General features: G+C 37.3%; 1 protein-coding gene across 2 annotated transcripts in view; it reads left to right on the top strand.

Annotated features, from left to right (window-relative positions):
- The window catches only part of alpha-Cat (catenin alpha), a 152,769-nt gene that overhangs the window by 33,239 nt on the left and 106,495 nt on the right, over nt 1–13,035 (top strand). For both annotated transcript variants that reach the window (XM_089641502.1, XM_089641501.1), the window contains exons 12-15: nt 2,279–2,371; nt 5,951–6,107; nt 6,228–6,333; nt 9,253–9,347. In XM_089641502.1, coding sequence (XP_089497628.1) covers nt 2,279–2,371; nt 5,951–6,107; nt 6,228–6,333; nt 9,253–9,347 — 451 coding nt within the window. The remainder of the gene's footprint in view (nt 1–2,278; nt 2,372–5,950; nt 6,108–6,227; nt 6,334–9,252; nt 9,348–13,035) is intronic.

Consider the following 13,035-nt stretch of genomic DNA (forward strand, 5'->3'; position numbering starts at 1 on the left):
ATAGTCGACCCAATCAGGGAAAGAGGAACAAACCAACTTCTCGGAGTGCAGGAGGCAGCATGACCTTCCCACTTTACAGGCAACTAGTATCGTAATATCACCATTTGGTCCTCATAAACAAAATCTGCTTATGAATTACTAGTCCTTTCCAAATGGCATGCAAATTGCTGGCTGTGTAAAAAACAAAAGTTCGGGATTGTTTCAAAAATATTATATTTTGTTACACTATTTAGTTTATTTTAGACACTTTTACAAATGTGTTATAATTTACCAAACTCACTCAATTTTAGCGTCACTACGCCGAACATTCTGATCCTATGCAGAAAAGTCCCACATTTAGAGAGAGTACAGAAAAGATTTAAAAAAATACAGAGAGCTTGGAAAAACATCATCTTCACCATCAACACAAATATAAATATCCATGGACACTCACACAAAATTAATATAACATCTTTTCATCCAATCCTATGAAACACTTCCTTGCAAATAGAGTTGTGGAAGCCTGGAACAAACTTCCACAACATGTCATCCATAGAGTAGTGGAAACATGGAACTAACTTCCACAACATGTCATCCATAGAGTAGTGGAAGCATGGAACTAACTTCCACAACATGTCATCCATCCTACTAATAAAGTAGTGGAATCATGAAACTAACTTCCACAACATGTCATCCATAGAGTAGTGAAAGCATGAAACTAACTTCCACAACATGTCATCCATCCTACTAATAAAGTAGTGGAATCATGGAAATAACTTCCACAACATGTCATCCATAGAGTAGTGAAAGCATGAAACTAACTTCCACAACATGTCATCCATCCTACTAATAAAGTAGTGGAATCATGGAACTAACTTCCACAACATGTCATCCATAGAGTAGTGAAAGCATGAAACTAACTTCCACAACATGTCATCCATCCTACTAATAAAGTAGTGGAATCATGGAACTAGTTCCACAACATGTCATCCATAGAGTAGTGAAAGCATGAAACTAACTTCCACAACATGTCATCCATCCTACTAATAAAGTAGTGGAATCATGAAACTAACTTCCACAACATGTCATCTATAGAGTAGTGGAAGCATGGAACTAACTTCCACAACATGTCATCCATTCTACTTATATAGAGTAGTGGAAGCATGGAACTAACTTCCACAACATGTCATCCATTCTACTAACATAAACCTATTTAAACTCCAATAGATTCTTATTTGAAGAGAGGAAAGGATTAACTTATTTTAAATTTATTTTTGCATAATATTATAATTTATATTGTTAACGGAAATGTATGTAATCCATCATTGTATTCAATTCCTAGGAAATGTATGTAGTTCCTAAAATCGCCTGGAAATGTGTGAAATAAATTATATTCGACACATTTCCTAGGAAATCTATGCATTTCCTAAATAGCAATCTGAAATGTAAAACATTTAAGATATCAATGGGTACGCGGGGATAGCGGGGCAAGGGGAGGGTATTGCATCGTCTGATCAGGCGATTGCGCTAGTGCCGCGTAAACCTAACCTAACCTAACAGGCTGAAAAAATGTTGAAATCGAGTGAAAAGAAGTTTGCCCCTGTACCTATTGGCACTTCTGTACAAATTGCAGTTCCAGAGGTTGATAGAGGTTATAGAGTTTATACATTTCCTAATACGATATTGGAATTATATACAATTTTTAAAACAATATTTTGTACATTTCCCAAATAGCTTCGAAATTGAATACATTTCCTAGGAGTTGTATACAATTCCTAGATATCATACATTTCCGGTAAGGGGCCGTTCAAGTATTACGTAAGCAGATTTATTACAATTATTTACCCCCTCTTCCCCCTTGTCACCAAAAGTAAGCAAAGCTCTTACACCCCCTCCCATGCTTCCGTAAAAATTGGTACCTATATGCATTTTTCTGTTAATGCATTCTGTTTTTTAAGCGAGTACCTAAACGTATTAATTATTTGTGGGAATCCCCGAATATGTATTCGGTTTTCAAACATAGACAATGTGTGGGTTGACAATGTGTAAAAAAAAATAACTACTGCTGAGCAGTGCTGACGTAATCACTATCTCGACCCCCCATGTCATCAAAAATAAGCAAAGCAAAGACCCCCCTGTCCCCCTATAGTGCTTACATAATACTTGAACAGCCCCTAACGTATATTCATCTTAGGACGATCGTCGAAGACGTCGCATTCATCCCCTCGCTGGGACGGCGATACATACTTTTGCTAAATTATTTTGGTGTTCTGTCATACAATGATTGTTTGTTGTTTAGGTGGCCAACCTGGTCTGCTCCATGTCCAACAACGAGGACGGCGTGAAGATGGTGCGCCATGCTGCCACGCAGATTGAGAACCTCTGTCCGCAGGTAATAACACCGCCATCTTACCCTATTGATTAAGTTGCTTGCATGACGGAGGACTTAGCAGAGAACCTGCATAGCCGCAGCGGGAATCCTTGGCTTTGGCTACTCTTCCGACTAACCGATAGTGTTAATATAAACAGCAGGGCAATACTAGAAGCTATTCTGTCCTGCATTGTGAAAGTAAAGCTAGCACAGAATTGAACCCACAAATGAACCAGAAACCAGAGGCAGCCGCTCTCTCGGGTAATATGGTCAATGATCCCCCAAAATTATAAGACAACAATAAGTTAATGCTGTGATGTCTCAGATTACAGTTAGAGCTGCTCATCATAGGACATTGGCCTCATTAACTCTTTGCACGCGGCTGTATCAACTGTTGTTACGGCAAAAAGTCCATACTCACACGCGGCTGTATCAACAGTTGATACTGAAACTTTGACGGCCGATATTCCAGCGCTCTTTCATCATAAATGTATTTCTTGCTCACTTGGACATTCGTAGAACTATCACGATGCTGACATCTACAAGAATTACTCAAAAATAAAATTGTATTTCATAAAAAAAGATCGATAATCAAGTGCGGCTCTTCACGCCTTTTAGTCCTTTAGTTTACATTTTTGTCAACGGATGGCGTTAGTACTAGTATGTCATTCACAACTTTTCATAACTAAAATGATAAGTGCTCATGGTGTCCCACTTGTGTCTATCACCTAAGTACACACACGCCGAGTGAATGGCGGGACCACATTCATAAGATACGGTACGTCTTTGTATGAAATTTTATGTTTTTGTTTTTATAAACATCTAAGAGTGTTGACACACAAGGATTTGTTTTCATATTGTGGAGAATAATCTGTTCTGTCTATATAGTCCAATAAATCATGCCAGAATGCTATAATTTGACATTTAATTGCGTGCATAGGTATTTGAAAACATGTACCGCGTACGGGTGTAGATAAAACGGAGCAAATTAACGCGTTCAAAAGGTTAAACAATACTCCTTTATATTCATAAATATAAAACACAAGAAATAACAGCATATCCAACAAGCATCAACAAATACAATATTTGGGTAAAATAGCTTCCCGTACTATGGCACTAAACTCTACAACAAAATCCCACTCTCATTTAAAACTCACAACAATATTTTAAAATTTAAATCTCTAATGAAAACGCTGGATACAAAATATAGGGAGATCAGAAATAAATAATATACTGACACTAAATATGGACTGAAACCGAAACCACTCAACTGAACAAAAAAAACACCATGTATGTTGGTATGTTTATAATTATTTCAGAAAAAAACACTATTTAAAATATTTTATAATTACTTTATATTATCCATACTGCTAAATTAAAAAAAAAAAATGTAAATGAAATCCTCAGCACGGGAGATCCCTATGAAGATATCATTATATCTCTTTCAGAGATGTGCAAAATGGGTACCCAAAACCATTTGAAATGCAAAATGGAAATGGGTCAAAACTTTTCCATTTGAAAATGCAAAATGGTTTTTAGAAAAGCATTTCAAATGCAAAATACCTATTTTCAAAATGCATTGAAAATGCAAAATGGTTTCTCAGGTCAAACAATTAAAATAATTATAGAATTTTTAAACAATTTTGTCATTTAATAATGGACATCAATGTAGAACAAACATATTACATGATGGTAAATCCAAAAACACCACGACTACAGATTATAAAACCACAAAAAATTTGAGCGTGACTAATGTTGCCAACGTAAAAACATAGAAACTGCTATCTAACATTTATTACAGCGTCATGGCCCCATGTTCAGTATTTTTTGTAATGGTATCACTCAATTACTCTCCTACCAGGGAGCAACTTGACAAATGTAAATTATCTCTCATAGCGAGGTTGAGGACCGACTGATATTTGGGGCTTATGAAAAAAAGATGAGTGGAGATAGTAGGAAGAATGTTGCAAAAAAGCATTTAAAATGGAAAATGCATTGAGAAAAGCATTTAAAATGCAAAATGCAAAATGGTTTTTAGAAAAGCATTTAAAATGCAAAATGCAAAATACCCATTTTGCATTTTGAATTTCCATTTGAAATGGATTTATTTGAAATAAAGCACATCTCGGATCTCTTTGTTACAAAAAAGGAAGATAATAAAATATTTATTATTATCATCACAAACAATTCACAGTGTTATGTTGATCGTGGAGTTTTTTTTATCACAAAGTTAAAACAAACGAAAATACTTAATGATTCTGGATTTATTTGAATACCGCCAAATACGTAGTGAAAAGCGATGATTAGTGACGTCTAACATGTCAAATAGAAGCTCCCATTTTCACTTATGTACCTAAACCTCGCTGGGTTAATTTATTCATAAAATTTGCACAAATATGATTTCTTACATACCATAAACGATTACTGCAACGGCATTTATGCCAGCCTTCCAAAATATCAAGTTGACAAGCTTCAATTAGTGTTTAATGCAGCAGCGCGGCTCATAACTGGGATTTCTAAATATTCGCACATTTCAGAACACCATCGTAACCTTCACTGGCTCAAGTGCCCTGAAAGAATCCAGTACAAACTGTGCTGGATGGTGTTTAAATCCATCAATGAAATGGCCCCACCCTACATCTCTGAACTGTGCGTCCCGGAAAACACTGGTCTGAGGCAGTCAACTCTTAGATCAGCAACATCATCAGCTGTAGGCAGACTGATGGAACCTAAGCGCAAGCCAAATACTAAGTTTGGTGATCGCGCTTTCGGAGTATCTGGGTCGAAGTCTTGGAATAAACTCCCTCCGGAACTAAGATCCATAACAAGTCCTACAGAATTCAGGTCTAAACTAAAAACTTACCTTTTTAAGCTGTCGTACCCTTAAATTAAATGTACCATTCCTAAGAGAAAGTCCAGTTATATTAAATTTTCCAATTATGTCCTAAATCCTGTATCTAAATTTCGCAAATAAACGATTATATAATGTTAATTAAGTGTTAATCTCAAATGACCTACCAGGTAAGTTTGGTACTGTATAATATTATCTCCATAAATAGTTAAGTAATAACATAGATCACTGTAGAGATGTATTATAAGTTTGTACAGCGCCCTTGAGGTGATTTTGCACAAAAATGGCGCTATACAAGTCATCCAATTATTATTATTATTATTAACGTGTCAAATAGAAGCTCCCATTCTCACTTATGTACCTAAACCTAGCTGGGTTAATTTATTCATAAAATTTGCACAAATACGATATCTTACACACCATAAACAGACACTATTTGCAACAGACATTATATTTGTATATTTCCGGCAGGTTTAGGAGTGGAAGATGCCCTCAGTATCGCCGTGGTGTAAGACCACCATTCAGAATTGAAACTTTGCTTGAAATGGCTAGCTGTGTTTGGTGACCAGATCTGAATACCCACCTTCTTCTTAACAACTTCTTCCCCTCGCCACTACCTTCAGCCTCACAACATACCCCAATTAGGGATGCCATAGTCTCATTGGCTCCAGACAGTTGGGAATCTTGTGCAGTATTGACATAAAAAAGTAAATAACTAATTGATTATCTCCTGTGTTTGTTTGCAATAGGTGATAAACGCGGCTCGCGTGCTGGCGGCCCGTTCGCGTAGCCGCGTGGCGCAGGAGAACGCTGAGGTGTTTTCGCGCGCCTGGGAGCAGGGAGTCAGGGTGCTCACTGACGCTGTAGATGACATCACCACCATCGATGATTTCCTGGCCGTCAGCGGTAAGTTGATGGTTTTAAACATACATTCAAACATATATTGCAGTCTGTGCAATCTTTCGACAAAACCGAAAGTTTACCTGTAGCTAACCTAACTTTAATCTGTGCTGGTTTGTATTCCAGAGAATCACATTCTGGAGGACGTGAACAAGTGTGTGGTGGCTTTGCAGGAGGGTGATGCTGATTCTCTGGACCGTACTGCCGGAGCCATCAGGGGTCGAGCTGCTAGGTAACCTATTCTTAATATTATTATTGTAAGCCACCGTTGTGTCCACAATGGAGTGCTGATGGAGGCATGGTGTAGCAGTCTCGCTTGTTAAGTACCTACCGTACCGACAGACAGCATTCTCAAGTTGCCGTCTTGTTTTGCGATCTAGTCTGAAGGGCGCTGCGCAGCATTTGGAATTTGTTCCGTCAGTTGTGGCTCGAGACTCGTGTGACAAAGAACGGTGCTGAAGATTTGCCGACCGTGGCGGACCTTGAATATACGTAAGAGGCCCTCTAAATTGAGATTGATATTTTATACTTTAGTTTCTTAGGGATTACTCTGATAATATATAAATTTGTTCAGAATTATCTAATTCTGAGCTGGCGCCCATTTAATTCATATAGCATCATTTATTCTTTCGTAATTTTCAACTGACATGACTTGCATTTTTAACTATCGAGATAGATTTCTCAGAGAAAGGAGCCAAGTAGACTGAAGCTGTAGGCATATGTGTGATATGTGACCGTAATACAAATGTGAGAATCTTAATAAGATGAAGGATGGGTTGTATTTACTATAGGGAGTGTTGCGAACCTATCGCTCGGCGAGTGTAAACGCATTCTGCAATAGCCAACCGAAGCAAAGGTATGAGCTACTGTGCTCAGGCTGGATAACTCCCTGTACAGTGTTACAAACCATGCATTCTGAAATACATGGTTGCATCTCCCATCATTTAGATCTCACCCGAGCAGTCGGGGCTCTGCTGGGATGAACCTTCTGTTCAAAATGGACATTCAAACAGAAAGCTAACAACGATTGGCCTGTGGGGAACCGGAGGGGGAGTGAAGAGGAGAGCTGAAGCCACCTCGGTGGACTCTTCCCTCTTGGGGCCTTCAAAGAAGGACTTCTTGCAAAACTCTTGCTGGGAATAAATTCAGAAGAATAAGGTGAAATAAGACAGGTCTCAGTGCTCACGGGAACTATCCGTAAACTGTCTGAAAGTTTGTTCTTATTAGTGCCAGGTGTGTTTAGAGACTGGTTTAAATGGTAGAATAAGTCGGCGAATGAGGGAAGAAAGGAGTGTTAGGTAAATATATGACCATATTGTAGAAGAGGTCCCAAAAACCTGATAAAGATATGATGCAATCAAGTAAATGAAATACTTGTCAATGGTGAGTAACAGAAGAACATGTAAGAATATATTAAATAAATGAAACGAAAATGCTTGGTTTTAGGTCACTTTTTTTGATATATTTTCACTGTCTACCGAATAAATCATCACATCTTTAAAAAGTTATATAAAGTCATGGAAAGTTATGAAACAAAAACCTTATTAATATGGTTAAGTAGGTTAGGTTAAAAATTTTTTTTTCATTGTTTCTAATGACTTTATATCACTTTTTAAAAGTGTGTTGAATTGTCACTGTGTTGAGTTATCATTGAACCATTTTCACTGTCTACCGGTTTCGGTACCTCCGTACCATCATGCGTGCTGTTAAAATGAGATCCCTGAGGCATATGTGTGGTAAAACCATGTATGATTGTGTGAGGAATGTGGAGATTCGCAAAGAGTGCAAGGCTGATGTAAGCGTAATGATCAAGATTAAGGAAGGGACGCTTAGATGATTTGGGCATGTAGAGCGAATGAGCAAAGAATGCAGTGTAAGGAGGATATATGATGCAAATGCTAATGGTAGCAGAAGTCGGGGACGCTCGAGGAAGACATGGCACGATCGAATGAATCAGATACTCGAGTCGGGCCATGTCAAGAGTCAGAATAATAGAAGAGTCTGTACGAGACGATGTATGTGAATGAGACAAGAAGTGTGGGGTGTGGCGGTCCGTCCTCTCTGCCTACCCCTGCGAAGAAACGGCGTGATGGTTAGTTAAGAAATCCACTGTTAGTAACACACCGCCCTCTCCTCGATTTTATGGTATTTTGAACCTTAAAAACTCCCAGCATACTAAAATAAATGTTATTTACATGGCAAAGAAATAATGTACCTTAACTTTTTCTGGCTTGACATTTCGTCACTTGCAAACACGGGTTTTTTATCTGAATAACTAATGAGTATCGCAAATTCCGCGTCAAATTTTTAATTCAAAAGTCATAGTACTGTATTTTTTACAGGATAACCTCATATTAACATCTACGCTTATTTAGCTGGGAAATATGTAAAAAAATCTCGTATGTACAGGGTTTTCCAATAAGAGGTGTTATTTTGATATTCAATCGTAAAAGATCAATGGTTTCGTTGCTTGTGTGGCACGTAGCGCCGTCTTGTTGAAAGTAAACGTTGTCCAGATCAATACCATCCAATTCCAGCCATAAAAAATCATTAATCATCTCTCGATAGCGCAATCCATTCACCGTAACTGTTGCTCCAACCTCATTTTCGAAAAAGTACCAAACAGTCACACGTTGAGGATAGAGAGGCTTTTCAACAATAACTCTTGGGTTTTCCGAGCCCCAGATGCGACAATTTTACTTGTTGACGAAGCCACCGAGGTGGAATTGGGCCTCATCACTCAAGATGATTGCATTTGATTCACTCAAGTGAATTTTAATAATTTCAGTGCGTTGTTGAAGCGTGTATCGTTCCATTTTTATTATTGGCGTAGTTTCCACTTGTCAAATGTCAAAAAATGACAGCTTCATAAGTAACATCTACCGAAATAGCGGTCTATTTAAAATAACACCTCTTATTGGAAAACCCTTTATAAACTTCTTCATTATATTAGATATATTTTTTATAACATCAGAATTTTTTTTTTGGGTGAATATATAAACACATTATGTGGGAAAACGGTACAATTTACAAAAAAAAAACTAGTAAGGTATTACGAAAATAGTGTCAGCCTGTGCATGACGGACTGCTTTGTTTGTAAAAGACTCTCTCACTGTTGCCTAACTTGTTGTGTGTGTCTCCTTCCGTCCAGGGTGTGCTCCGTGGTGACGCAGGAGATGGACAACTATGAGCCGTGCATCTACACTAAGCGCGTGCTGGAAGCTGTGAACGTGCTCTGCGACCAAGGTAGGACTTTTAGCTTTAACGTCAACGCAACTTACCCTGTGTTATTATCTACAAATGTTTTATTTTATAGATAATAACCCCTTGGGCAATTTTGGGAGATGTTCTTCACAGTGAACAAACATCCGTGCAGTCTTTTTGGGAGGAACATCTCCCAGCCTGACACGGTCATTCAAAAGTTTACCATAGATGTTCCCGAAAAATTTGAAATAATTCTATAAAACAACATTTGGGATTTGTCGAGGTTTGGTTCATTTAAAGTAGTAATTACAGTTTACACCAGAGGTTCCCAAAGTGGTCTATATGGACCCCCAGGGGTTGATATCGGCTTGCTGGGGGTCTATGTCAGCGAGAAAAAAATTTGGGGGTCCACAAGATTCAAATGGGGGTACAAATGAGCGGACCCCCATTTACCTCAAGTCAATATTTAGGAGTTCCGTAAATGACATAATAGACCTAATGCAAATATACTAGACTGAGAAATTACTTATTTGATATTTGTATTTTTATATTTCGTAAAGTTTTTAATTGGGGTATATAAATAGAGTCTACGTTCCTTTTCTCGTCAGAATTAATATATTCAAGCAAAACATTGCACATTGGAAGCCGCGAATTTTCCTAGATCCCCAACTTGTTTTTGAAAACGTCCAGGGTAATAATGACGTTCAACATTTAAATGCACTTCACACAGACTTCAAAACTAAGTTTGAGGACATTTTGGCTATGGAAATGGAATGTTGAAAAATCGGATATCATGTGACAAGAAGAACTCACCGGAATAAGCACTGACAAAGAACTTAAGGGGCAATTCTGCAGGACCTACAGAAAGCTACAGAAAGAAATTCACGTTGCTTATCCTGCTTCATTTTCATTTGGTGTAATACCTCACAAGGGTGCCCCTGTCTGCACAATGTAAAGACAGAGGAACTATATCGCCATCCCGTTGTTGGACAGGCAAGGGAAGGGAATCTTTTTACGAAAAAATAAATGATTATCATATGGGATGTTAATAGTTTTAAGAAAATTCAATATTCGGAAAAAATTTTTTTGCAAGTGGTCTATGGGGCAAAAAAGTTTGGGAACCTCTGGTTTACACGATAAAAACCATCGGTAAGGTATTTCAACCGTTTGAGTGCCAATCGTCGATTTTCGTCGATTCGTGTTTTAACGAAGATTGCCGATCGTCGATTTCCGTCGATTGCGTCAGTCGTGTTCTGATTCGCGCGTACGTCTGTACGTAAAATTCTCATTTTTTCCAAACGCCTGGACTTCGGGATCCTCCTCCGCGTGATTCTAAACCAATATTCTTTAATAAATCACCGAAAAAATCATCGAAATCATTGAAAATTCAAAGAATTTATGGGGTTTTAAAAAAATTTATAGTTTCATAAAAAATAATGTTTTTTTGGTGGCATTTCACAAGCAACTGTATGAATTTTTTTGGCACTCAAACGGTTAAAAACGAAAAAATTTGATTTTCGATTTGTAATACAACAATCTGCTTTCGAAATCATTATTTTATTTTGAAAGTAGCTGAACTCCGCCACGCGTTGCAGTGGCTCAGTTTGTCTGTGCAGATTGAGAAACATTAGCGTGCGTTGCTTTTATGTTCAATGGATGGCGCTGTTTTAAAAAAAAAGCATGTTTTTAACTATCGCGTATTCGAATGCAACGTTGTGTCAAAATTTCAAAGCAATCGGAGAAGAACTTTTGGAGATTTAAGATATTGAACAAATGAACATTTTTATTTATATAGTTAGATAATTCAGCGTGCGTATGTTTGTGCTACGGCAAAACTAGAAAAAAGCAGTCGACTGATATCGCTGAAAGTTGTTTGAATGGGAGAAGAAATCGGGGACGCTCGAGGAATACTTAACGCAGTATTTCTACACCGGAATGAAATACGGAATTCAATTAAAGTCCATACAATGTAGTTTTTGAACAGTTACATTGTGGTTTACAGTAGTGAAAGACTTGTTACAACATAATAACAAATAACACAATGCAGAAATAAAACTTTATCGCCGTAATAATTTATTTAATCTGAAAGTATGTTGCCTGTTGTATGCTGATGATGCGGTGCTGATTGCTAACAGTATGGAAGATCTACAGTCTCTCGTGTCTAGGATAAACCAAGTATGTATGAAGAATGAGTTAATGATGAATGTAAGTAAGTCTAAAGTAATGGTGTGCGATATAGCTGTGAATGAGGAATACTCGGAGCAGGTGGATGAGTTTGTGTATTTAGGAAGTATGTTCTAGAGAGATGGGAAGGCTGACAGAGATATTGAAACAAGGGGAAATGCAGGTAACTCCATTCATGGAGGACTGAACGCAGTTGGCGCTAACTAAACATTGTCCAAAGAAGCGAAGCTAGCAGTCCACAATGGAGTGCTGGTACCTACCCTGATGTACGGAAGTGAGGCATGGAACTGGCAAAGAAAGGATAAAAGTAGATTGGATGCTGTTGAAATGAGATCCCTAAGGCGTATGTGTGGTAAAACCATGTATGATCTTGTGAGGAATGTGGAGATCCGCAAAGAGTGCAAGGCTGATGTAAGCGTAATGAGTGAGTTCAAGAGAGGGACTCTTAGATGGTTTGGGCATGTAGAGCGAATGAGCGAGGAAAGGAGTGTAAGGAGGATATATGATGCAAATGTGAATGGTAGCAGAAGTCGGGGACGCCCGAGGAAGACATGGCACATAATTTATTTATTTATATATATATATATATATATATATATATATATATATATATATATATATATATGCCTAAAAAGGCTTTTACATAAAAGTGATACATGATGCAGTGTACATGGGAGAATATCTGTATTATACAGGAGATACTGACAGTAAATAGATGTAATCCATTGTAAAGTAGGTACAAATACACAATTGTAAAATTGTGATTACAAATATAATGAGAAAATATTAAGAAATAATTAAAAGAAAAACTCAATAAAAAAAAAAAAAAACTAAATATGAAGCAATATTAGTAAAACGTAAGAGTAACATAAAGTAAAAAAGAAATTACAACAACACTACATATAAGACAAAACATTAAAACTAATTTACCAACGCTACTCTAATTTGTAGGATTCGACAAAGTGTTGGTATAGATTATGCTTAATTCTATAAATGGAGTCAATAAATAAATCAATAGTACCCCCAATCTTGTTGCCCAGATCATGCATCCTATTGGTCAGTGATTGTGTCTGATGGTTGGCCGTGTATGCATTGCAGAAGAATGTTATATTTTGTCTTGTATTCCAAGTCGGCACATGTAGTGTAATAATGTCACGTATGCCAAGTGCCGATCGCTTAAACCGTCAGTTTCAATCAAGCAATGGCCGACTTTTATTGAGAGCGCGTCACCATTGGCTTTGTACTGTCATCTGTGGTTAAGACTTTAAAACGATTTTTGCTGTGAACATTGTTGAATATATTGCACACAATTTGAAGCGTCACAAATTAATTAAATGAATTTTACTTGCGCACACAATTAACTCATGTCACATGTTTGTGAATTGAAATAATTTTTATTGCTTTACATTTTTGCATTCGCATTTTACAGTGGAAGATGCTCTCAGAACCAATTTTCTAAGACAACATTTATAATAAAATATTGCATATCTATACATTTTAATCAATCACGACAGATTCATAAATTGCATCGATAGTCTGTCTATGC

The sequence above is a fragment of the Hesperophylax consimilis genome, chromosome 17, assembly GCF_061612785.1.
Source record: "Hesperophylax consimilis isolate HC1 chromosome 17, BYU_Hcon_1.0, whole genome shotgun sequence".
NCBI classification, from domain to species: Eukaryota; Metazoa; Arthropoda; class Insecta; order Trichoptera; family Limnephilidae; genus Hesperophylax; species Hesperophylax consimilis.